Source organism: Neovison vison, chromosome 4 (assembly GCF_020171115.1).
Source record: "Neovison vison isolate M4711 chromosome 4, ASM_NN_V1, whole genome shotgun sequence".
NCBI lineage: Eukaryota > Metazoa > Chordata > Mammalia > Carnivora > Mustelidae > Neogale > Neogale vison.
The window spans coordinates 17,091,156-17,116,963 of NC_058094.1; the positions used below are offsets into that span (position 1 = coordinate 17,091,156).

General features: G+C 45.8%; 1 protein-coding gene across 1 annotated transcript; it reads left to right on the forward strand.

The window, feature by feature from the left end:
* Positions 1-1,518: 1,518 nt before the first annotated feature.
* C4H8orf76 (chromosome 4 C8orf76 homolog) lies at positions 1,519-21,720 on the forward strand. Its single transcript, XM_044245007.1, has 6 exons — positions 1,519-1,653; positions 4,928-5,023; positions 5,803-5,946; positions 10,642-11,099; positions 15,364-15,496; positions 21,382-21,720. The coding sequence occupies exons 1-6, from the start codon at positions 1,537-1,539 to the stop codon at positions 21,577-21,579; spliced, it is 1,146 nt and encodes a 381-aa protein (XP_044100942.1). The 5' UTR covers positions 1,519-1,536; the 3' UTR covers positions 21,580-21,720.
* Positions 21,721-25,808: the final 4,088 nt, after the last annotated feature.

The window sequence follows — 25,808 nt, forward strand, 5'->3', positions numbered from 1 at the left end:
TAAAAAGAAAAAACTGAAAAAAGGTTCTCGCTGCTTGCCTTTGCTTGTTCTTACTTTGCACCTGAAACAGGAAGTTTGAATGGACACGTATTACTACTCACTTGCTATCTGGCAGGCACTTTACATGCATTATTTTAATCAATGCCCATTTCACAAAGTGAGTCACACGGCTAGTGAATAACTGAACCAGGGTCATGAACCCAGACAAATCTGGTGCTTAAGGCCCTTTCAGCACTATGCTAAATTGCCTTTTCTGCTAGAACAGGACATACTAGGATTAGGGCAAATATCTCTACCCTCCTTAGACTCCATTACTTCTGGATGATGATATTATGGATACCTCCTTTTCACCTATTTTTCTGTAATTTCTGAATTTTTCCTAATTAGGACTATTACATCTCTGGAAAACAAATTTTTCCTTCTCCTTTTCCTCTTCCACTCCCTCCCCCTCTCCTCCTCCTACCCTAATCCTCCTCCCTCCCCCTCCAACCCCCCCAATGCTGGCTTCTATGGGTGAATGCATCAGTAGCTAAAGTCTGCAGACTGTCCTGGCGAACCCTTCCACTCAAGCCTGTTGGATGTATGGGTTGGTTCTAGATTTGAGGAGTGATCAGCGGAGAGATGGATTTTGAAACCTTGGGGAATGAGGCTCTCCCAGGGTGAGTTTGTGGAATAGAAGATTGGGTTAGAGAAAGAAACTTGTAAGACAAACGGTGGAAAAGGAATGGGTGAGTGAGGAAAAATAGGAGGAAAGCCAGGGAAAATCTGCTGTGTAATATGTCTCAGTAATACTGTGCTGTGCAATATTGTCCTGTATTTTGTCAGTAATTTTAATATTCCAGTCTCAAAGAATATCTTGAATGTGTAAGAACTCTAGTAAATGTTAGTTCTAGATTTCTGGAATTTGGTGTTTTTCTACAGGTAGAATTACTAGAATTTGGAGGAGCATCCAGAGTAAATTTCTGTCTTCCGCTCTATAAATGTGTGAGTTCTCTGGTCTTTGTTATTGGTGGTGATGTCTCTTTTCCGGAGATGAGGGGACTAATGATTGATTTCTGTATTTCCCAGCTCTTAGCCTCGTAAAAATTGATCGTAAGCAAGTTACTTAACCTCTCGCTAAACCCCAAAAGCTTCATTTGCAAAGTGGGAATCACTGTGCCTTTCGTAAATTGTTGGGAGAGGATACAAAGTGCAAAAAATGTACTTTACCCAGTGCCACTTAGGAGTTTTAAAAAGCTACCCTGGACGCAGTGTTTTTGATGCATGCAGTTAATGATCTCTGTCCATCTCCTGAAACGGAACAGTCAAACACTCTGTCCCGACTTCGGTAAGTTTGTGAATCAGATAAAAATCTAAGTTACACCACAACTCCAAGCCAGCAGCGGGCCAAATCCAGGTTTGGGGGACCCCGCAGGAAACTACAAGTCCCAGCAAGCCGCGCTCCGGCCGTGGCGGCCCCGCCCTTTCCGCGTCGGGCCGCACGTGGGCGCTGCTCCAGGCACCGCCCCCTCCCGGTGCCCCGGCGGCGGGCGCGCGATGGAGACTGGATGCTGGTTGCTGGGCTGCGAGTTCGAGGACTCGGTGTTCGAACAGAGGCCGGAGCGGCGGCCTGGACCGCCGGCGTCCTACCGCGCCAAGCGCTGCGAGCCGCAGGTGAGAGAGCGGGACATAGTGGCCTGTCTCTGAAGCCCCGGCCTCGGCCTCCGCGGGACCCGGGCGGGGAGCACCTCGGACGCCCTCTTCCCGCGCCGCCGCCCACGGAGTCCAGTCTTCGCGGTACGGGTGCCCGCCGCCTCGCCCGGCCGACCCTGCGCCCCCGCAGGCCTCCCCTCCCTTGTTTACTCCCTCTCCGACGTGGCGGGGACGTTTCCGGAGCACCACCCTGTGGGCCTGGCCCACCGGGCCCCGAGCTGCGGGCATTAACTCGTACAGGGCGTTTGGCGGGTGTCCCCCAGGCTCCCTATCCTGGAATCTGAAGTAACTCCGTGCGCTCTCACGGAGTCTGCAGCCGGGCGGTCAGGGGCCCCAAAAATCCGGCCACCGCCCACTTTCCAAAACTTGTCTGCTCCCCAGAAGGCGACGTCCCACCCACGGGCCTGCCCTTGCTCAGTGAATTCTCCCAGCCCCCGTCACCCCCGCTCGCACGGTCAGATCGCTCAGTTACATCCATTTCTTAGAGCGCAGCTTGAATGGCGCCGCCTCCAGGAAGTCTTTTCTGATTCCTCCTTCCAAGCCAACGCGTTTCTCTTTGAGTGCCTCCCCTCCATTCAGTTTGCATTACAGCCCTTGTCAGTAACACAGAGCTCTTCGACCCGGAGTGCTGAATGACCACAGGAGAGTGGGGGCTTAACCTTATGTCTTCCGGTGGCTGGCAGTTTTTGTTCGTAACAGGAACTCCGTGAATAGTTTGAATTGGTAGAATATTACTTGGTGTTACTGCATATATGTAAATCTCATCTCCCAGATAAGAACTACAGCACTATGTGTTAGAAACTTAACCTGTTTCAGGCACCGTGCTAAGTTCCTCTACCGGTATTACCTTTATTTTTCCTTAAAACCGTTGTACTGGGGCGCCTGGGTGGCTTAGTGGGTTAAGCCTCTGCCTTTGGCTCAGGTCATGATCATAGGGTCCTGGGATCCAGCACCGCATCGGGCTCCCTGCTCAGCAGGGAGCCTGCTTCCTCCTCTCTCTCTCTGTCTGCCTCTCTACCTACTTGTGTTCTCTGTCAAATAAATAAATAAAATCTTAAAAAAAAAAACCAAAAAACGATTGTACTTAGGGGGCGCCTGTGTGGCTCAGTGCGTTGGGCAGCTGCCATCTGCTGAGGTCCTGATCCCAGGATCCTCAGCTCCCCGCTCAGCGGGAAGCCTGCTTTTCCCTCTGCCTGCCACTCCCCCTGCTTGTGCCCTCTCTCTGTCAAATAAATAAGTAAAATATTAAAAAAAAAAAAAAGTACTTAAATATGTCAGGTGCTTAGCAATTGGTGAATTATGTTTGTTTTATTTAACTTACCTTTCCTCCTCATCACATATGCTCTTTCAGAGTTACCTGTAGTGGTTGCTCAGGTACACTGAGAACAGGAATGGACCTGGGAAGGCATGTGGTGCAGCAGTAAAAGCCATGGTTATGAGAGGACCCCACATTGCAGCCTTCGCTTTAGCACTTATCAAAGTGTCAGAGTCTTATGTGTAATTTGGGAAAAATAAGATTTGTTGGCTCACGGGGTTATTTGTGGAGTGAAATGGGTGAGATACTTACTTGGTCAGGTGTGATGTGTTGTGCACTTACAAAGTGAAATCCAAAAATCACTTGTCTTTAGGATTTGTTTGGTGTGTGATGCTGCTCATAAACTCAAAGAGGCCTTGTTCACATCGCATTGATTGCCGTGAGTGTAAAACCAGGAGCTTGGGTTAGAAGATTTCTGTTGTCCCTGCTTAGATCCTCTGGGGGACAGAAGTCGGCGTTATCCAGCCCCTCACCTCTTCATTCCGCCCTTGCTCCCAGTTCTTCCCTCCTTCCTCTTACCAGAAAAGGGGATTGGGAGCCATCCCCGTCTAAATGGTTGCGGGCCTGCAGGTTATGTGGGAGAATAGAAACAATCATTTGGAAGCCCGTTTTTCCTAATCATTTCCCCATGGGATCGTGAAAACTGGATGAAGATTTGCAGCTGGGCGGTTGTTGTTCCGCAGGTTGGGACTGGCACTGTGACCGGCAAGCAGTAGAGCACGGAGGAAAATTATGTGGACTTTTGACTTACTCGGTGTTTCAGGGACAACAGAAAATCAGCAGCTACCAGCTTTCTTCGCTGTGATGGATCAGATGAAGGAGATAAACTGTTTTACTGAGATAATAGGAGGGAAATGATACCCAGGCAACACTTGCAGAAATAGAACCAAGCAATTTTGACGCGATTGTGGAACCACCACAAACACGGTTGCGTTTTCATAGCATTTACCTGGGGACAGACCACAGTCAGCCTCACTGTGTTTTATTGTGAGTAAAAGGGAGGTTGAGCTACTACTTTGAGGCTGGAAAAACTGGCACACAGACTGCTTTTTGTTAGACCTATTTTCTAATCTCGACGTACTTTACTCACTAACGGAGAAATCCCAGTCTCTCTTTCCTTTCTATCAGTAGAAAAGTGAATAAGATATTCCAGATGGGCATTTCCTCAAACTTTTCTTTCTTTCTTTTTTTTTTTTTTTAAATTTATTCGACAGAAATCACAAATAGGCAGAGAGGCAGGCAGGGGGATGGGGAAGTAGGCCCCCTGCTTAGCAGAGGGGTGGGGGCTCTATCTCAGGACCCTGGAATCATGACCTGAGCCTAAGACAGAGGCTTTAACCCACTGAGCCACCCAGGCGCCCCAAACTTTTCTTCTGCAAGTCTTTGGCATTTGATTGTATGGAAACCTCCTTTCAGCCTTAATTTCAATCTCTTTGGTTAGATTCTACTTTTTGTTTTTACGACATTTTCATAAAAGTGTTATAAGGTAATTCCTCTTTCCTTTGTCCTTTTCATAATGAATCGTCAGTCCTTGTTCTAACCACTCTGAAAACGTCTCTACAGGGACACCTGTCTCAGTCTGAAGGAGCAGTGGGAACTGTGCTAGTTAAAATCCAGCTTCCCGGACACCACGATCCCGTCTTGAAATGCTCTGCATAGAACCATATAGGCCTGAGTTGTTTTTTCAGTTGAGATGTTTCTCACTATTGATATGTTTATTACTCGCGATGATTTTAATGAAAACTGAGCCATCGCTAAAATTGACTTTCTTGTTAGATGTTTTCCTGTGTGTCTCATCCTACAGAAGTAGGTCAGTGTTTGAGATTTCATCAGTTACATATGGGAAATTGCTTCCACTTGAGTATGACAGGGAAAAGCGTAAGTTAATTCTCTGTGGTGTGCTATTTTCACAATTTCTAGTGGTTTTATGAAGAAACAGAGAGCGGTGATGATGTTGAAGCTCTAACACTGAAGAAATTCAAGGGGGACCTCGCCTACAGACGGCAAGAGTATCAGGTAGAGTTCAGCATACATAAGCTTATTCTACTTGAAACTGGCAATCAGTTATAAACAGTTAAAAATAATCAGTTATGAACAGGTTATCAGTTATAAACAATGCTATCAGTTACAGCATATTAGTTATGAACGTGTTTTTTGTGAGGGTGAATTTAATCTTCTCTGGTAAGCGTTAATAATCCCAGAATCCCCAGTTTCTTTCCTTTTCTCCATGGCTCTATATCACTTATTTTGTTTCCTGTGTCTACAATATAGGGATCTTTTCGGGATCCTTGCAGGTCTGTTTCCCCAAATTCTATATCTCCCCATTCTGCGGGAGCCTCTAGCACAGATGCCTCATGGAGTCACAGGAGCAGAGCACCCCAAAATGTGTAAGCAAAAGGAAGAACAAGTAGATACCAGGGTGCTTTACATAGAAAATTTCATTTCTTCTTCACAAGAGTCTTACTGTTGTTTTGCTGATGAGAGAAGGAAAGTTGTATAGCAAGTTTGTGGCAAAACAGGATTCAAACCCCAGTCTGTTTGGCTCCAAAATGCTCTTTCTACCATATGGTGATAATTTCCGTGGTAGTAGCAGTTATATTTTCCAGCCATTTCTTTTCTACCTTTTAGAAAAATGGTACTGACAAATACTCAGGCCTTCCATAGTTCATTGTGGAATCAGTTAAAATAATGCCTCTACCAAGAAAAAAGTGATACCTATAACTGAATCCTTTTCTCTATATTTGTCTCTTTTTATCCCTTCTCTTCATTTCCTTTATTTAACAAATAATTGGCAGAAAGCACTTCAAGAGTATTCCAGTATCTCTGAAAAATTGCCGTCTACGAATTTTGCCATGAAAAGGGATGTCCAGGAAGGCCAGGCTCGGTGTCTGGTTCACCTGGGAAGGCACACAGAAGCCTTGGAGATTGCTACAGACTTGGTAAGTGGTTTCATTGCTTGTGTTCCTGTTGCTTTCCTGGGATCATTGAATAATTTTATTTTCTAAAACAAAACAAAATTTCTTGCTAGCAGCAAAATCTGTGGGTTTGGATAAGTAGAAAATCGTCAGTGGTGTAAGAACTTTTAATGATAAACAGTTTGGAGCTCTAGACAGTCATTTTCTTGTAATATTTTTTCTTAAAATTCTTTCATTACCTGAAAATCTTGTAAAAAAAAAAAAAGGTTTTACTCTTGTTAGGAGTAAATGTTCAGAGTAGGAGGATCATCAGTAATTTTTTTCTTTAATTTTTTTTTTTTAGATTCTATTTTCCGAAATTTCTATAATGAACTTTACCAAAAAAAATCCTAAATATCATACTGAGCCAAGCTTAATGGCCTTTTTTTATTCTTAAATGGAATTTGCACAATCCCTTTTTAAGGGATAAAGAAAAGCTGTTATTTGCAATTCTAGATTCTGCTTGTTTTTGATTTCAGATGAAGGCAATTTTTATTTATTTCTGGCTTTTCTGTGTATAAATTTTATATGAGGATTGGTCTAAGTTGACCAAGCTTAGTTTATAGATGACCCGTTTTCTTCCTCAGAGGGAATTCCTGAGGTGCCCAAACACAGATCGTGAACCCTGCAGATCAGGTTGACCAGAGGTCAGCCTGAAGAATGCATGCAATTGAGCTGTTCTCCTCCATCTCATTAACTAAGAAAAATCCCTAAATTTACTTGCCGGTGGGGTTCATTGCCTAGGACCTCAGCCTCTTGCAGTGAGAAGAAACCTTGGAAATTGTCTTTGGAATGTGGAAAACAGCTGTGTCTGGCTCTTCTTTTTCTCCCCTCTAATAAATGTGCATTAATTCTTAAGCCGGAAGATGAGATTACCTTGTTCAGGAAGCCCACGGCACAGTGAACTTGGTGGGATTTGACAGCATTCATTCTCAGTCTTCCAGGTCTGCAAATTAGCAGCAGCGCTGGGCCTTTTGGTACCTTTTTCTAGGCATCAGGTACCTGCCCTTCATTCCTGTTCTGTGCTCTCCTGTCCCCTCCTTCTTCCTGGCATCCCTTACATGTCCCCGCTCTGCTCTCCCCTGCCTGACCTACTCGTCAGTGGCGGAGTGGCAGCGGTGTCAGTGTCTGGAGAATTCCTGTGCTTCCTTCTAGCCGAGGAAGTCTGTTTCTGTGGCTCAGAGAAACATCTGTTGCCCGCCAGCAGATGCCAGGTGTCCAGAGCTTGGGATGTTATGAAACAGGAGGAAGGACCAGTCAGAAGACCTTCAGTTTTCCTGCCAGGACTGAAAACTGTCCATCAGGCTTCTAGGCATCCTTTTGGGAAGGAACCAGCAGTGTAGGCCAGTGGCTCTCCCCTTTTCTTTGGATCTTTTCACATGATCTCAGTGGAGCCCGCCGATTTGCATAGTTTTTCATTGCTTGGTACCCTGTGTTTTGTTTTATTTTTTAAATTTCTTCCCTACTTACAGACCTTTCTCTTTTGTTATTAGCTGTAGCTTATTTCTGTTTTTGTCTTGGTAGTTGTTGTCCTTTTATGTTCTGTAGGGGACAGGTCAGTATGCAGCGCTGAACAAAATAGCTCATCTGGGAGTGCCTGTCGGGATGTGAACACTTTCTGCTCACAGCTCCTAATTCATCTCTCTTCTTAATGATTCTTGGACAAAATTTTGTAATAGAACTTATTTTTGGGAATGCCTGGGTGACTCAGTGGGTTAAAATCTCTGCCTTCAGCTCAGGTCATGATCCCAGCATCCTGGGATCGAGCCCCACATCGGGCTCTCTGTTCAGCAGAAAGCCTGCTTCTCCCTCTCCTTCTCCCATTCCCCCTGCTTATGTTCCTTCTCTCACTGTATCTCTCTCTGTCAAATAAATAAATAAAATCTTTTAAAAAAGGAACTTATTTATATTTTATTTCTTATTTCAATAATTAAACATCTTACCGTAACTGATATGCTCATGTGATAAGTTGAGGCTAAGGACATTGCTTCCGATGGTAAATGACTCTTTTAAATGCGTGCACTCTACAAACACTGATTTCAGCCCCACCACGTGCCCGATTCTGGGTTCAGTGCGAAGGTGATAGACTCATGTCCATAGCCTGCACACACACTGTTCATCGGGAGGGAGAACCTTAAGCCAGCTGACATGCGTCAGCCCTTCCAAAGTACCCTCCGTCCTGTGCCTTCTCGTGTGACTGACTGTAGCTCTGCTGCTTACGAGCTGTGTGACTTCAGGCAAGTTCTCTAACTTCTCTGTTGTGACTCAGTTCCCTCTTCTATGAAAATGGGGGTAATGATGGAATCTATTTCAAAAGATTGTCATGAGGATTAAATGAGTAAAGTGCTTAGACCTGGCTTATGTTCGCACTGAATAAATACTAACTCTTGTCATTATTGCGTTTCAGAAGGAGTTGTGTTATTCGGGAAAATCTCACAAAGTCATTTAAATGGAATTTAATTTCCAAAGAGTTATTTGTTATTTATGCTATAAAAACCCTCCCATCGAAATCATGGTTTATATGTAACAGCCTCTACCTCAACATACATTCTCAATATGAAATGCTAATTATACATCATAAAGGACTATAGCCTGGTTTTAGAAGGAAGGTAGCATTTCCTAAAGTCTGTATGTGCTGTTCTCCTTACAAATAAAGGACATGAAGATGTATTTCTTAGTTACTGAACATCTGTTATGTCCAAGGTGCTATGCTCTCTGCTAGGAATTCAGCATTGAATTAAAAAAAAAACCTTTGGGTGAAAAAAATGAGAGATGTCAAAAGGCAAGAAACAGATTCCTTTTTTTTTTTTTTTAAGATTTTTATTTATTTATTTGACAGACAAGAGATCACAAGTAGGCAGAGAGGCAGGCAGAGAGAGAGGGGGAAGCAGGCTCCCTGCTGAGCAGAGAGCCCGATGTGGGGCTCGATCCCAGGACCCTGAGATCGTGACCTGAGCCGTAGGCAGCGGCTTAACCCACTGAGCCACTCAGACGCCCCAAGAAGCAGATTCTTAACAATAGAGAACAAACTGATGGTTACCAGAGGGGAGGAGAGTCGGGGTGGGGGGGACAGGTGAACTAGGTGATGGGGATTAGGGGGGTGTACTTTTGTTCAGGAGAGGGTGATGTACAGAAGTGTTGAATCATTCTGTTGTATTCCTGAAACTACCAGCACTGTGTGTTAGCCAACTGGAATTACAACAGAACTTAAAAAGAAAAAATGGGGACGCCTGGGTGGCTCAGTTGGTTGGACGACTGCCTTCGGCTCAGGTTATGATCCCGGAGTCCCGGAATCGAGTCCCGCATCGGGCTCCCAGCTCCATGGGGAGTCTGCTTCGCTCTCTGACCTTCTCCTCGCTCATGCTCTCTCTCACTGTCTCTCTCTCAAATAAATAAATAAAATCTTAAAAAAAAAATGGTAGAAGTTTTCTGAAGGGAAAACTTCATGGAATTTTATGTCAGAACTGAATGAGGTTGGAATAAATGACTTTTAAAAAGTAAAACCAAAAAAACCCCTTTGGAACCTAATGGTCTGTTAGGAAGGACAGAGTGCAGAACAGTAATAGTAATAAAACCAGATCTGTTCTGTCACTGGGAAGGTGCAGTATCACCAGATAGGTCGAATGGAGCTTTATTTTCTGTATTCTCACTTAATATATAGATATGTAGAATATTCCCCAAGCTTTCACTCGCTTGCCTGTTCCTTCAGGCTGCACACTGGGGAGTTTTACTTGTACTTCCTGCCCAGTGTAGCTGTGTGCAGGAGCCTGGTCTGGATATTAGTAGGCCAGGTTTTCTTTAGACTTAAAATTAACTGAAAGGTAATTTTAGTTGGCCATCTGCTCTCCACAGACTAACGTAGAAAAAGAAACCTTGTCTTCCCTAACCCACAGCGCTTTTGCCATATGGCAAGTTAGGCAAGAGGTGGTGGCTCTGCTTAAAGAGACTTGAAAAGCATTTTCTGATCAGAAGGAAACCAGGCAACCCCTTCTGGCCAAAAATAATTGGCCTTGGTAATGGTTACCAGGGACGGCATTTGGATTCAATTATGGTGCCGCATGAAGCACTGAGAGCTTCAGGGCTATCCTGCTTAAGATGTCTAAGCCAAGTCAAATTTGGAAATGGAGTCCATTTGAATCCTCAAGGAAATTACCATTTGGATTTTTAGAAAGCCTGGAATATTACAATGGACCATTAGCCCAGGGGAAAGAAAAGTTGGCTTGGGTCTTTCAGCTGCTTGGCTAAAACAATAAAGATTACACTAAAACTTGAAGATAAACTGACATTTCTGATTCTGGTGCTGAATTTCATCAGGCCACTGTCATATGAATTATGCTTCGGTTATGACAGGATGTTTGGGAGTGTCTAGTGGTTATTTCGGTAGGTCGTATGTATTTCTCTAGGTTTACAGCTTCAAGCAGTTCTCTCTGCTTGTAGCTATTGAAAGATATCTCTAATTTCCAACATACACAACTTGGGTTTTTAGGCATATCCGTTTTTATAAGGAAAACGTTCTGCAGGTTAAAGTTTTTAACTCTTGAGCACCTGGCTAGCTGAGTGGGTGGGGTACAGGTGTTGATCTCAGGGTTGTGGGTTCAGGCCCTGCATTGAGCATAGAGAGTGCTTAAAAATAGAATCTTAAAAAAATAATAAGGTTTTTAACATTTTTTTTCTCCTTAGGAAAAGAAAGCAACTAACACAGACCATTTAACCGCTGTGCTCTACCTCCAGTTGGCTATTTGTTCAAGTCTGCCAAACTTGGAGGAAACAATTCTCTGCCTACAGAAACTAATTTCTTTGCATCCTTTTGATCCTTGGAACTGGGGCAAATTGGCAGAGGCTTACCTGAATCTGGGGCCAGCTCTGTCAACATCGTGTGCGTCATCTCAGAAACAGAAAGATTTCACCTCCAGTGACAAAACTGCGAAATCCTCCTTTCCACACTCAGGAAAAGACTGTCTTCTTCATTTTCCTGAAACACTGCCTGAGAGCTCTGTGTTTTCTGTGGAAGCAAGCAGCGGTAGTAACCGGAAGAATGAGAAAGTTCTGAAAAATATTCCAGACTGTATGGCAGGAAAGAGAGAAGCAATGTTGCTGGAGACTCGGATGAAAGCCTGTGCCTCCTTTATACGAACCAGGTAAATGAAGAAAGGAGTAAACAACACACGGTACTAGGCCAAGGATAAAGGTGTTATTTTTCTGATTTTAATCTTCAAAAAGTCCTAGGATAGAATTTGGTATGTTTTTGAGATTTTTTTTTTCCCCTATATCTAGATGGACTCCTTTGAACATGTCCTTTTAGTATGTAAGATTTAGAAACACAACTGTATTTGCTCAAGAATATGATTTGTGTCATTACTCAAGATAAAATGTTAAAAATGGAAACCATTAAAATTAGGAAAAGAAAATTAAATGTATAAAACATTGACAAAGGGGAAGAGATTTTATAAACAAGGTATTTTTCACTCAGGATCCACAGAAATCTACTAAAGACAAAAATTTGCTCTTGTGTTTGAATCACTATTAATAATATGAATAAACAATGTTTACCTCATTCTACAGAGAGTCCCCATGGTTTAGGGACTCCAAATACTTTAAATCCATATTAGTAAGAGTTTAAGGGTAAAAAAGAAAAAGGTTTAAGGGAAAAGGGAACATACACTTGACCAAATTCTATAATTTATGAGAGAAACAGATTCTCTTAGGTCCCAAATGATGCCAAAAGTGTGTTGTTGTTATTGCTATTGTTTTTAACTCTGGAGAATTCTAGAAACATTAACAGTGAGGCTTACTGAGAAGTGGTATCTGTGAAGCAAACTGTAAACTTTTTTCAGCAGATGTTTCGTGTTGACTGCGTTACTTTGATTTGGAAGTACATGAGCCAGTGGTATGTATGCCAGGCACATGCTGGGTGCTGGGATCATAAGGATTTTCAAAAGAGGCCCTTTTAGGGGCGCCTGGGTTGAGCATCTGACTCTTGTTTTCGGCTTGGTTTATGACCTGTGGGTCATGGGATCGAGCCCTGAGTCAGGCTGGGAGTCTGCTTGAGGATTCTCTCTCCCTCTGCCCCTCCCTTTGCTTGTGCTCATTTGCTCTCTCTCTAAAAATAAGGAAATCTTTTTATTTTTAAAGGCCCTTTCCTTTACAGCACGCAGTGTGTTGAGGACACTGGGTGTGTAGTCGGTGACAGGCGGCATAGGCGCTAACGGCGTATTAGTAGTGGCAGCCCTACGGGGACAGGAAACAGCAGCTGTTCAGTGTAGCAGGAAGAACACTTGACCGGGGAGTAAGGCTTCTGCCCAGTGTTTCTGGGCACCTTCCTCAGCTATGGAGAAGTGTGTACTAGAGCTTTGCATGCACTGTTTCATTTTAATCCTCACCCCTCCCTGGGGTGGACGTGGGGATCCCCTCGTAGAGACTAGGAAACGAACTTAGCGTTATGCCCACAGTGGCTCAGCTCTGAAACACTGCCATGATCTGGACCTCAGGCCTTTGATTCCACAGCTTGAGTTCTTTCTGGGGTATCTTGCTGACCTGGAATGTTCCCCAGATGAGAAGAGGCAGGCTAGGTAAAGAGGAAGAAAGCACAGGACCGGCGTCACGCGGTGTCGTCACACAGTCTGGTGCAGTGACAGCAGCGTGGGTGGTGGAGCCGGAGAGGTGGGCGGCCGACCGCGGGCCAGGACCACATCGTGAGGGGCGGAGGGCTTTGGGAGTCAGATCTCACTGTAAGGATCTAATAAATTGATGCCGAGCGAGCAAGTGTGGGCTCCTCCGCTCGCTAGCGGGCTGACCTTGTACAGATTACGTAAACTCTCTGCTCTCCGGTTCCTTCATGTTCCTCTTCACAGAGAAAACGGGAAAGGCCTCCCTCCCGGGTGGGTAGGATCCCGGCGTCCGAGGCTCTGGGTACAGCGTGTGGCAAGCCTTCGTACCGGGCGTACTTCCGCTCACAGAAGATGCTCAGTGTCATCTTGAAGAACTTGGTCCTTACGCTGAAGGCCGGAATAGGATTTGAAAGTTTTAAGTGTCCAAGCAGGGTGACAAGAGCTGTGATTTCAAGTGAGATCTGGTGGCCGGGAGGAGGTTTGGGAGGAAGGAGTGGCGATCGTGCGTCGCCAGGGAAGGCGCTGTGGAGTCTTCGGTGGGCGGCGGCCAGGACCTGACCTAGGGTCGTGCAGCGGTCGGGGAGGAGGAAACGGACATCAGTGCAGGATTCGATGGACGCAACTTGAGGACCGGCTGAGGGTGTGGGAAAGGCGGGGATGGGGGAGGGGAGCAGAGGAGTCCAAGACGAGTCAAGAGTCTTCCTTGGGTGTGTGGGTGGATGGTGGCACCTTTTGGGAGACAGGACACGCGGGAGGAGGAGCAGAGCAGACTTAGGGTGGAAGTAAAGATTTTGGTTGATTGTGCTGAGATTCAAGGACCTACAGGCCATCAGTTGGAGCTTTTCCCTTGGAGGAGTTGAGCTCAGAAGAAGGAAGCGGGAGATGAAGGAGTTTCAGGAGGGAGAGCAGCAGCCAGATGATAGTGAGAAGTCAGGAAGGGTCAAATCTGAGGGGGGACTTGACAGTGAGGAGGTCATTTGCAGCCTCTGAGAAGGCAGTTTGAGTAGTGATGAGTGACCAGGCACAGGGCAGAGGGCTGAGAGAACATGAGACGGAAGAAGCAAGTGTAAGCTCTATTTTCTTTGCCTTTTCAAAAAATTTTATTTTATTTATTTGAGAGAGAGAGAGAGCCTGAGCAAGGGCAGAGGGAGAAGGAGAGGGAGAAGCAGACTCCCCACTGAGCAGCCAGACGCAGGGCTCCCCTGGATCATGACCTGAGCCAAAGGCAGAAGTTTAGCCAACGGAGCCACCCAGGGACCCCTAAGCTGTATTTTCAAGTCCTTTCAGGAGCAAGAGGGGACAGCAAGGACATCAAAGAGAAAAGGGGTCACAAATGTACATGCTTCCAGAGGCCAGGTAGTAACATAAGCTGGTTTGAGTGAGTCAGGGGAGTGTGGGTCAGAGCATGCTTTCCTTCCAGACTCTCCGGTGACTTCCCGTTGCCCTTACATAAAAGCCCTGCTTTTTTCCGGAGCCTGTGAGACATTGACCTTGCCTTTCCCTTCTCCTCGTTTACTGCGGGGTTTTTTTTTTTTCTCTCTGCTCCAGCCATAGTGATTGTCACAATTTTCAAACACATCAAGCTAATTCATGTGTCCGCGTCCCCTTCCCCCAGACACGCCGGCGGCCGACTCACCTTTGGCTCTCAGCTTGAGCGACGACTCGGAAAAGTCCTCCTTCACTGTTCGCCCGAACAGCGGGTACTTAGCCACCCTGCTTGGACTGATGGAGTGAGTGGTTGATTTTTTGCATAACACTCCTCACTCCCTGAAGTCCTCTTCCTTGTGATCGCTCTCCCTCTGTTCCATGGAGCAGAAGCCTGTTTTGCCTGCCAGGATCTCCCAGTGCTTAGAGTAGTGGGTGGTTCATTCAAGACATGAGATGAGTGAACAGGAGAGCTGAGTGCTTGTGGGAATAGAAATAGGGACCAGTGAGGTCTGAGGGAACCTGGAAAATCGACACATTCAATATATTTAAAAAATACCTATTTTTTGGAGAGAGATCGAATGTGACGCTGGAGTACACAGTAGTCTGGAGGGGGCAGAGGGAGAGGAAAGGGAATCTCGGGCAGACTCCCTGCTGAGCGCAAGCTGGCGTGGGGCTCGCTCTCACCATCCCGAGATCATGATCTGAGCAGCAACGGAGAGTTGGCTGCCCGGCAGACTGGGCCACCCAGAGGCCCCCACATTCAGCACTTCAACAGTGAGGAGAAGGAGCCGTGTGCCCCGGACAGGTGCGAGGAGGAAGGAGACCAGGCTATGCTCGGGACGGGAAGTTCACGGTGAGGCAGTTGCCAGGTGGGCCACCAGAGGCTCGTCAAAGACCTGACCCGGCTTTGGGTAATGAAAGTCTGCTGGAGGCTCTGACTAGTCCTTGAGGTCGAGTGACTCTAGGTTTGGGGGGTATAAAGGGTCGCGGAACACAGACTTCAGAGGAGCACATCCCAGCATTTTGGAGGAGGAGCCTTTGATTAGGAAGCTTGTTCCTTTCACTCTGGATTGTTTGTGCTTTCAATCACTTGACTTCTACAGGAAGCCCTTTGGAGGTTTTTCCCCCTAAAGATCTCTTTGCAAAGCCTTGGTCTAGGAATTTTAGAAAAGATGACTCTCCAGCACAGTTTGCTCAGTTTGCTCAGTTTGCTCAAGTGGGAAGCTTTTTAGGGATTCAAATGAAGGTGAGTCCCCTCCTCTAGCCGGCTAGGACTCCCACCCAGCCGAGTCCCCGTGCTCCTGCGAACCCTTCCTCCGGCTTTCCCTTCCCTGTCGCCCACGCATTGGGACTTGCTGTTTTTCAGGCTCTTGCTTCAGCTCACCCAGGCTCAGCAAACCGCGTTTGCTTTGGAGAGGAACTTAAGGACTCAGCAGGAAATTGAAGATAAAATGAAAGGGTTCAGCTTCAAAGAAGACACTTTGCTGTTGATAGCGGAGGTGAGTGTTCACATGAACCCTGGGGGTTTATGTGAACTGAGGCATTAGAGGTATTTTTCCTGGCTTCGGAACCGTTTTTTAGAAAACAACCAGATCTCTTCTGCTAAGGGACTTTTTCTCTGCCTTACGTGGCTTTTGATCGCTTAAATCCGCAAGAGCAGCGTCGTGGTCATCTTTCTGCCGCAGCGTGCTACGGTCAGGGGCTCTGTTTCATTTTCCTGTCAGTGCTTGTGAGTCCCCCTGCTTGCGCATCCTAAATGCCCGGTCGTTGTTTTCTGAGTGCTGATTGAACGAATGAGTGAATGTAGATGTTCCTGCGGCGTTTCTGTACGTTTTTCCTCCGTTTGTCTTCATAATGCTCAGAAGAGCCGTTGGGACCCGTGCGGCTGGGAGTGACGCTCGCGCAGGTTGGAACCCGCCTCGGGCTGGATTCTGAGCTGCAGAACTGGACTGAGCCCCACCCACTGCAAGTCCGTTTTCTTTCTGCCAAACCTTTCCACTAGCTTGGTGGCCGCCGAGAAATTCAGATGTCAGGGGTTTTTATTTTATTTATTTATTTATTTAGTTAGTTTTTAAAAAGATTTTGTTTATGTATTTGACAGACAGAGATCACAAGTAGGCAGAGAGGCAGGCAGAGAGGAGGAAGCAGGCTCCCTGCTGAGCAGAGAGCCCGATGTGGGGCTCGATTCCAGCACCCCGAGATCATGACCTGAGCCAAAGGCAGAGGATTAACCCACTGAGCCACCCAGGAGCCTCTTCATTAGCTTTTATAAAAAAGTGATGTTGAAATTACTTAAGATAGCATTTGGAGATGATCTGTGTTTGTATTTAAGTTACTCACACTAGTCCTGTTCGTATGTCTTGGAAACTTGATAATTGAGGTACTTATCCCGTGAAATAAGTCTATATAGCCCTATCTACCCTGATGTCACTCAGTTTTAAGAAATACTTCCGGCACATCAAAATTGCCAGGCTCCTTTCTTCCTTCTCTAAACTAAGCACCCACTTGGACCCCTTTTCCCCTCTTATGGGACCGTGTTCTCCTGTCTCTTCTTTATGAGCCTTTTTCAACCTTTCCTTTGATCCCACAGACAGGTGCCACGGATGGCCTGTCTCTCCTCGAAGTTTCCCGTAGCCTTTCCTTAGCATTGCTTCCCTTCATTTTCCTGGTGTTCATAGCTGTTGGCCACCCCCTTTTTGTTTCCTCTTCCCTTTTCTTCCGAGGGACCCCAGCAGTCTGATTTTCTCCTGTATCTTAATATTCCTCTTTCTCTTGGAATTTCCTCGTTTCCTCTGTCTCTTAAGTCATGGCATTCCCTGAGGTTCCACTTGGCTTCCCCGTTCTCTCCGCATCTCCCGCAGAAATCGTAACCCACTCATGGCTTCAGCCGTCATGTCTGGGTCGATTATCCTCTAACCGGTACGTCTAGCGCCATCTCTGAAACACTCGTCTCACTTCTCAGACTAGTTACCCCCTAAGCCACACGTCCGAAGCGCTGGTTGAGGATCCTCCTGTCTCTTCCGGTACAAAATGGAGCTGCTCCTCAGAACACTTTCCAGTCAGCCTCCGGTCAGTATCTGGCAGTCTCTCTTCATTCTAGACTTCGTTTTTTCATCAGTCCCGTTGTCATTCTTCTTTCCAGAGCTGGGACTCGCTCGCTGGGAGCCGCCTCGGCTCAGTCGCCCCTCCGGCAGCAGCAGCCACCCTCCCTGCGGGCCCACCTTCCGTTTCTCTCGCACCAGCAGCGCCCCCGTCCCTGTGGCCTCGTGCTCGGCTCCCAGTGACCTCCTGGCTCCGCTCTCCTCGCTTCCTTGCTCTCTCCCCTCAGGTCTGTCGGAAACCCTGCTGCTGCTGGCTTTACCTCACGACATTTGGGCTTGTTACCTGCGTGCTCAGAAACCAAGCGTGTCACCGTCACCTTGGAGGTCAGCTCTAGTGCATGTGCCTCCATGTGCTATCCAAGGCCTTCCAGAGAGTAGCCCTAAACTTAGGACCGTGTAATTCCCTGACGCAAATCTTCTGCATCCTTCTAGACTTCTCTGCCATGGCTAACAAACTTGTCATGGGTTTCTCATCTCCATCTGCTTACTGTTTACCTCCTCAGAGCCCACCAAGGTCCCACATCCTCTAGGAAGCTTCCCCCGAATGTCCCCATCCGACAGTGGCTCCCTCCTCTGAGCTCAGGGACAGTCACTGCTTGAATAGATAGCACTTTGCCCCCCCCCACTGCGCCCCAAAATACAAGAGTATGTCTTATCTTTTCAACTAGATTTTAGGTTTCTTTATAAGCAAAGTTTAGCTTTACAAAGAAGACATCCTTACAAGATGTCTCGAACATCTTCATACTCCTTCCCATGTGTAGCCGATCTGTGGACTGTGTGGAATAGTAGCTCTCCACCTGGACGATGCACATGAAGTACCTGTGGAGCTTTTTTAAAAAGATGTCTGGGCCCTCATTGGCGTTACAGTGTACATTTCATTTTGTGCTCTGTTAACCTTACTTTGTGACACGAGCATGACTCTGTGTCCTGAAATTTCCTTTGCTTGCGTACTTTCTTTTTTTTTTTTATCATTGTTTTATTGGAATTAGGATCCAGGGGCACCTGGTAGAGCATCCAACTCTTGATTTCCGGGTCGTGAGTTCAAGACCCATGTAGGATGTAGAGCCTATTTAAATTAAAAAAAAAAAAAAAAATTAAAGGATCCATATAAGATCCACAGACTGTATTTGGTTCTTCTGTCTCATATCTCTTTTATTCTATAATAGTTCCCCTTTTCTGCTTTTCTTAAGATAAAAAAATATGTGTAACATAAAATTTGCCATCTTAATCATGGCTTAGTGTACAGTACATTAATTACATGCACAGTCTTGTGCAACCATCAGCACTATTTCCAAAATTTTTTCATCATCCCAAACCAACTCTGTAACCATTAAGCAATAATTCCCATTCCGTCCTCCCTCCCAACCGCTAGTAACCTCTAATCTACCTTCTGTGGCTATGAATTTACCGATCCTAGGACTTCAAATGGTGGAATTCTATAATATATGCCTTTTTATGTCTGGCTTCTTTCACTTAACCTAATGTTTTCGAGGTTCATCCATATTGTAGCATGTGTTCAAACTTAGTTCCTTTTTGTGGCCGAATAATATTCCACTGTCCATACATACACAGTGCATTTTATCCATCCATCTGTTGATCGGCACTTGGATCGTTTCCACCTTTTGGCTATTGTGAAGAATGCTGCTGTGAACTCCGGCATACAAGTATCTGTTTGAGTTCCTGACTTAAATTCTCCTGGATGTGTCCCTGAGAGTGGAATTTGCTGGGTCCTGTGGTGATTCTGTTTAACTTTGTGAGGAATTGCCAAACTGTACATTTCACTTTATACTCTTGTTATTTTTACCTAACACTGTGATATGATCATGACCCTGTATCTTTATTTTTTAAAAAGATTTATTTATTTATTTTAGAGAGAGAGAATGAGAGAGAATGCACATGGTGGGAAGGGGCAGAGGAACAGGGAGAGAGAAAATCAAGCAGACCCTGCGCTGAGCACAGGGCGCAGAGCCCAGTGTGGGGCTCAATCCCACGACTCTGAGAGCACAACCTGCATCGAAACCAAGAGCCGGATGTTCAACCGACTGTGCCACCCAGGCACCCTGGCCCTGTATCTTTAAATACTGTTTGAGTATGTGCTTTTTCATGGACAGATAGTAGTCCAGTTTTGGCTTTTTTTTTTTTTTTAAAGATTTTATTTATTTATTTGACAGAGATCACAAGTAGACGGAGAGGCAAGCAGAGAGAGAGGGGAAGCAGGCTCCCTGCTGAGCAGAGAGCCCGATGCGGGACTCGATCCCAGGACCTGAGCCGAAGGCAGCAGCTTAACCCACTGAGCCACCCAGGTGCCCCCAGTTTTAGCTTTCGTCATTTATTTACTTAAGTCCTCTATATTGAACATTTAACAGATATAGAGTACCTATTTTAATAAGTCTTTGCAAAAAAATCAGTGTGTGTATTTGGTCCTTTTAGAATATATCATTAGGAGTAGAATCACTAGGTTAAAGTATACAGACATTTTAAAGACTTGAAGCCCATTTTAAATGTGATTCAGAAAAGCTGGTTTAGCTTACATATCCTGTATGAGAACACTGATTTTCTTCCTTCACGCCTAGGTACTAGGTTGAACCGTGTGAAATTGTCAATAGTTGATCATTTTGACTTATAAAAATAATTTTATACGTATTAACTTATTTTTCAAAATCTGTGATTTGAGCGATAAAAGCAGCACTTTTCAATGTCCATTTACTGGTTTGATTACTCTTGAGATGAACAGTTTTTTCACATGTTTATTGGCCATTTATATTTAGTGAAATACCTAGTCATGCTTTTTCTTCCTTATTCTGTTTTTAATTTTCTGTTTTTCTTACTAATTTTTTAGAGCTCTCTCTCTGTTGCGCTTACTCACCTTTTATATGTTGGAGTATTTTCTGAAGTTTATGATTTTTTTTTAGTATATTGAAGTTTAAATTTTTTTATATGGTCAAATATTTTTGTAGCTATATTGACAGCTGTGAGTGATGTTCCTGCAAATCCCTCTTTTTGGAATATTGCATTATTTGGATATTACTATTATTCAGTTCTCTTTTTTGTTAAAAAACAAAAACAAAAAATGCTTCTGGTGTTATATCCCAGATTTTAATATACTACATTTCGTTGAGTCCAAGAAATCATCAGTTGTAAGACACATCAGTATTTGATGGGCCAATAAAAGAAAAGTAAGATGCCATTTATGCTGTGACATGCCTGTGTTGTAAGGTTCCTCTCGAGGTCAGAAATGTTAAAATACAAGACAAACACTGGCTTAGAATGCATGAAAATTCCAGACTTTAATAAGTGCTGACAATTGCCTGGTTAAGCTATTCATACCATTAGCTCTTGCCTCAAATAATAAGTAGTCTTTGAAGATCTAAAGTCAGTGGAAGCCGTTCTTTGAATGGGCTTCTAATGCATTATAATTGGAGTATTCATGAACACATTGGATCTCGGAGTTTTCAGGAACCTTAGACGTCATCAAGTCCAAATCCAAGTGACTTAAATTCCCTTTACAGCATCCCTGCCGGATGGCTCCTGAACCTTTCGTGCCAACGACAGGAAATGTGTTAGGACTTACTTTCAGTTTGCTGTCCTTACCAAAGATGGGCTGATCACTTAGCGGGTTCAGGGGCAACCTTTCTACAACTTAACTTTTGCTTGTGAGAGAAATTAACTGAAGATCTGGGCCTGATTCTGACCAGTAGGGAGCAGTGTTTTGCCTGTAGAGGGCAGGCAGGTGCCTCAGGGCCTGGAGGTTGTGGTGACATCTCCAGAGGGACCGAGGCTCTCTGGGTCAGGAAAGCGCAGGCCCAGCTACTTTGCTGCTGGCCTGTTTGCTGCCTTTGACGTCCATGGGGAACTTCTAAGAGGAAGAAGCTGTGCCCCTGCCCCCACAGGGCCCAGGCTCTGCTTTCTGGTGGTTTTATGAGGGGGGAGAAGCACTCGCAGATGCATTCTGGCCAGTGGAAGGTGATCTTTGATTTAAGAATGTTGGTGGCCCACTCTGTAGGCCGAACAGCCGCCACATTAGTGTTTCAGTGATGTTTTCACTCGGGAGGATAAGAGGAGAAATACGGGGTATTTTATTTTTGTGGTCCTTGGATCGAAACATCTTTTTGGTATGTTGAAATCCACCCCCCCACGACCCCCCACTGCCAGCTGCTAAAGTATTTCTGTGGTTTGGTTTGGTTTGGTTTGGTGTGAAATCCTTTACACTCGATGAATAGCATAGTCTTCTGCCCCTTTTAATGGGACAGGATTGTTTTTTTTTCCCCCCCCTCCTGCTGCAGGTTATGGGAGAAGATATCGTCCCAGAAAAAATAAAAGATGAGGTTCACACAGAGGTGAAGTGTGTTGGCCTGACAGCTCTGACTGCCCTGGTGATTGCATCTTCCAAAGAATTCGAAGACAAGTGGTTCAGAAAGATCAAAGACCACTTCTGTCCCTTTGAAAATCAGTTCCATACAGAGATACAAATCTTGGCTTAGTGGTCCTTTAAAAAACAATAGAAAACATCCTGTACTGTTTTAATTGTCCTCGTTTATTTCAGAAAGAATCCACTGCTAATCGTGGAATATAGTGAATTTAAAATGATTATTTATGTATTATAAAAACAGCTTTTCTTATTTCTACTGTGTTCAGTTTCTTGATTATTTCTACTGTGTTCAGTTTCTTGACTTGTTTTGTTTATGGATTTTTGCCATTCACTTATCTCAGACCTACTATCCCTTTAGAGGATGTCTTTTGGGAAAGTGTATAAAAGAGGCTCTTAGATATTATATTTTTTTGGAAAACACTACTATATATATTTTTTAAAAGATTTTATTTATTCATTTGACAGATCACAAGTAGGCAGAGAGGCAGGCAGAGAGAGAGAGAGAGGAGGAAACAGGCTCCCCGCTGAGCAAAGAGCCTGATGTGGGGCTCGATCCCAGGACCCTGAGATCATGACCTGAGCCAAAGGCAGCAGCTTTAACCTACTGAGCCACCCAGGAGCCCCACACTATTATTATCAGCAGTAAAAGTATCCATTGCTCAGGTAAATTCATCAAGAAAGAACAAGAATGTTGAAATGTAAACCATTTCTAAGAGCGGGTGTCAAAGTGCCACGGCTCCGAGATTCTGTACATGGACCCAAACAGAAGAGTGCACGTGGAGTGGGCTGTGTTCTAGAAACTCAGGTCTTCTCTAATGGGCAGTAGTCAGCACACTTGCCTTGTGCTGCAGAGGAGGACACCATCTCTTCCGTGACATGATGCAAAGATAGTCTGGAACGAAGGGCGGTTAGTGCCGCCTTGCTCACCAGATGCACAGAAACACCAGGCCCACGGGCCACTGTTGTGCAGGGTGATGGTCCTGTCCTTCCAGACACACGGATTATAGTCACAGTCTCTAGCACCTTCAGTACAAAGGGCCATTACCGTACTCACGTCATCTGGAACGGAAGAGCTCCCTTACGAAGAGTGGAATTTAATAGTCAACCAAAAACTTCATCACGTGATGTCCCACACAACATTTTATTCTCAGCAGAGGGAAAAGAATTCCAGCCCTGGGCTGGAGTCCTCCTCAGGATTTCCTTCTGCTGCACCTGCTGCTTCACCCCTTGCCGGGCCCCTTTCCAAAACAGACAAATGTCTGGTTCTGTTTCTGTCTGACTGCTCTTCTAGTACGAGTGATAGCCTGACTAGCAATGGCAAGTTGTCACTTAATATCTCTAATGTGAAACGAAAGCTAGGTATGGTCAATAGACGCTGTGATTTTTAGGAACCATTGACAAATATGGAAACCTCTCTGCAGCTCCCCGGTGCCCTCTATCCACTCACGGAGTCACGAACAATCACTGCGGAGCCCCCGAGAGAGATGTGACAAGCATTGTGCGGTTGCCATGGAGACACTTGCTGTCTCGGAGTTCATGGTCTAGTTGCGAATGACCCCTCGGGATAGTGCCCAGACTGCCAACCCCTTCGCGGTAAAGCCTTGGCTCCCAGGCGCCCTCCTTCCCGGCTCCCCGGCTTTAAATGCACCCTAGCTTTTGCGTTTGGGCCTTCGCGCTGGCAGTTTGGTCTGGGCCCTCTCCCCACCCCGCATGGTGGGCCGATTCTGTTCACCTTCCAGGTCTCCACTTCCTTACAGCTTCCTGAAGTCTTGACCTCCAGGTGGCGGTAGGTCTCCCTCTTTCGTGCTCCTTCACGATTTCACTCCGGTAGGGGTTCTTTACTCTGTTGAGATCGGCAGCTTGTCTTTTCACGAGAGACTTCAGAAAGTCTAAAATCAGGGACTAGGACTGTCTTTTTTCATATCGGTATCCTCGGGGCAGATTACCTGGCATTTCCTGAAAGATCTGTTGAATTTCTGAATTACCTGGCTAGCATCTCGTTTTGTTTGCACAAAAGTTTAACCCCCCCGAAGATCCAGCACAGTGCTGAGGCTGTCGAAACACCCTGCCTGGTTCTCTTTCTGGAGCTAACCCCCTTTCTCCTGTTGGTCTAGACTTCCCAGAGATGCCCTTTCCCCTCTAGGCTGGCTTGGCTTCCCATCCCGATCCTAGTGCCCTTCTAACCTTGTCCGTGCTTTCAGCTTCCAGCCCTCTGGCTGTCGTCCCGGCTCCGTTGTCTGTGCTGTCCAGAACTGCCCGCGTGGCCTTCGCGAATCTTCCCACGTGCCTGCCGCACCTCACTTTCCAGGCAGCGACATGGTGACATGTGTGAGAAGCCAGGGAAGGGCACTCGGGAGTGCCGGGCGCCTCAGGCTGTCCTCACCCACGTCATCTTGATCATTTCCAGCACAGATGACCGGTAGGGTTAACTGAGCAATGATTATGCTAAAGAAAAATCTCCTTGTCAAGGAGTGAATCACCGGGAAGGCGAGCAGATGTGAACCGCACCGGTGACTCCACTCCAGGTGGGTGGGGTGGAACCCGAGGGCGGTTCTTACCTCTTGTGACTCCCAAAAGGCCCGTCTTCAACATTTTCTCCTAAGGAAGAGTTTGTACCCAGTACTTGAACTGGTGAGAGTCCTTTGTCCTTTACTCTTTGACACCCCTGTGGTCTTCATACTGTGGCCAAAGGATCTTAACAAAGATTATTTTCAGTCCGGCAGTGGTTTCCCAACTCATTCATGAAGCCTGTGGGTGAGGGCCTGCGTGGTCCCGCTCTGGCCCTTGTGCCCCCAGCTCACTGGCTCTTCTCATGCACTTGGACTCCAAGCATCTTCCTACCCAAGCCCTTTGCCCATCCCGTTACCTCTGCTTGGAACATTCTACCCTGCAATCTCCCAACCCCACCATAAGCATCCCCTTCCTACAGATCTCAGCTCAGGAATCATTCTCAAGATGCTCCTGATCCCAGACTTGCTCGGGTCCCCCTTTAAATTTCACAGTGCCCGTGCTTTTCTTTCTTTCTTTCTTTCTTTCTTTCTTTCTTTCTTTCTTTCTTTCTTCTTCTTCTTTTTTTTTTTTTGCCTTTTTTTGGTGCTTTTTGGATAGGAGATATATATACACATACATCTTTATCTGTATTTATATTTATATAGATAAAGATATATAGATGTAGATATAATGGAATTATAATTGAAAAAATAGAGGATTGGCCATTGTCCTTTTCTCCCGCCTTGGCAGAGTGACTTCATCACCTAAACTTCAGCGTTGTGTCTCTTAGCCCTTGAGCTAACAACCGCCCTACCGTCTATCTCTGCGAACTACCCTCTCACCCACACACGTGGCTGCCTGGTCACCATGCTTGTGCTCAATGACCCCAGCTAATTGGAGAGAGGGCGGAAGGTTTACCTGGTCATAGCTCCACCACTTCTTGAGGCTGAGAAATCTAATGGCCTGAAAGGAGGCTAATGGTGTATGTCTTGAACTGAGTCCCAAAGCCAGAGAACCAGGAGCGCCAATTGTCAAAGGGCAGGAGAAAGACGCCCCAGCGCAAGCAGAGAGCAAATCAACCCTTCGTCTGCCTTTTTGTTCCACTCGGGCTTCCGGCGGGATGACTGATGACCACCCGCACTGGGGAGGGTGATCGGCGTTACTCAGTTCACAGGTTCAAGTGCTAATCTCTACCGGAAACTCTCTAGACACGCCCCAAGTAACGTTCCACCAGCTAGCTGGGCATGCCTTAGACCAGTCAAGCTGACACAAAATTAGCCATCCCATGGAGGCAAGAGGAGTGGGTCGGGGTCAGAGAGATGCTGTGCTGTTGGCTTTGAAGACGGAGGAAAGAGCATGAGCCAAAGAATGCAGGTGCCCTATGAGAGTTAGAAAAGACGAGGAAAGGGACATCTGGGAGGCTCAGTCGGTTAAGCAGCTGCCTTCGGCTCAGGTCATGACCCCAGGGTCTTGGGATCGAGTCCCACATTGGGCTTCCTGCTCAGCCGGGAGCCTGCCTCTCCCTCTCTGGCTGCCTGCCGCTCTACTTGTGCTCTCTATCTCTCTGACAAGACATAAAATCTTAAATTAAAAAAAAAAAAAAGACAAGGAAATGGATTCACTCATAGGGTGTCCAGGAAGGACTACAGGCCTGCTGACACCATGATCTTAGCCCAGCGAAACCCACATGAGCTCTGAACTAGAGACCCGTAAGGTAATACATTTGTGTTGCTTTAAGCTTTGGCGTTGGTGGTTGTTAGTTGACTGCTTGAGCTAGTTCAGTTTCTGTTACTTGCAACCAAAGCATCCTAAGACAGACCACTTGGGTCCTTTCAATCTTGGTTTTAGAAT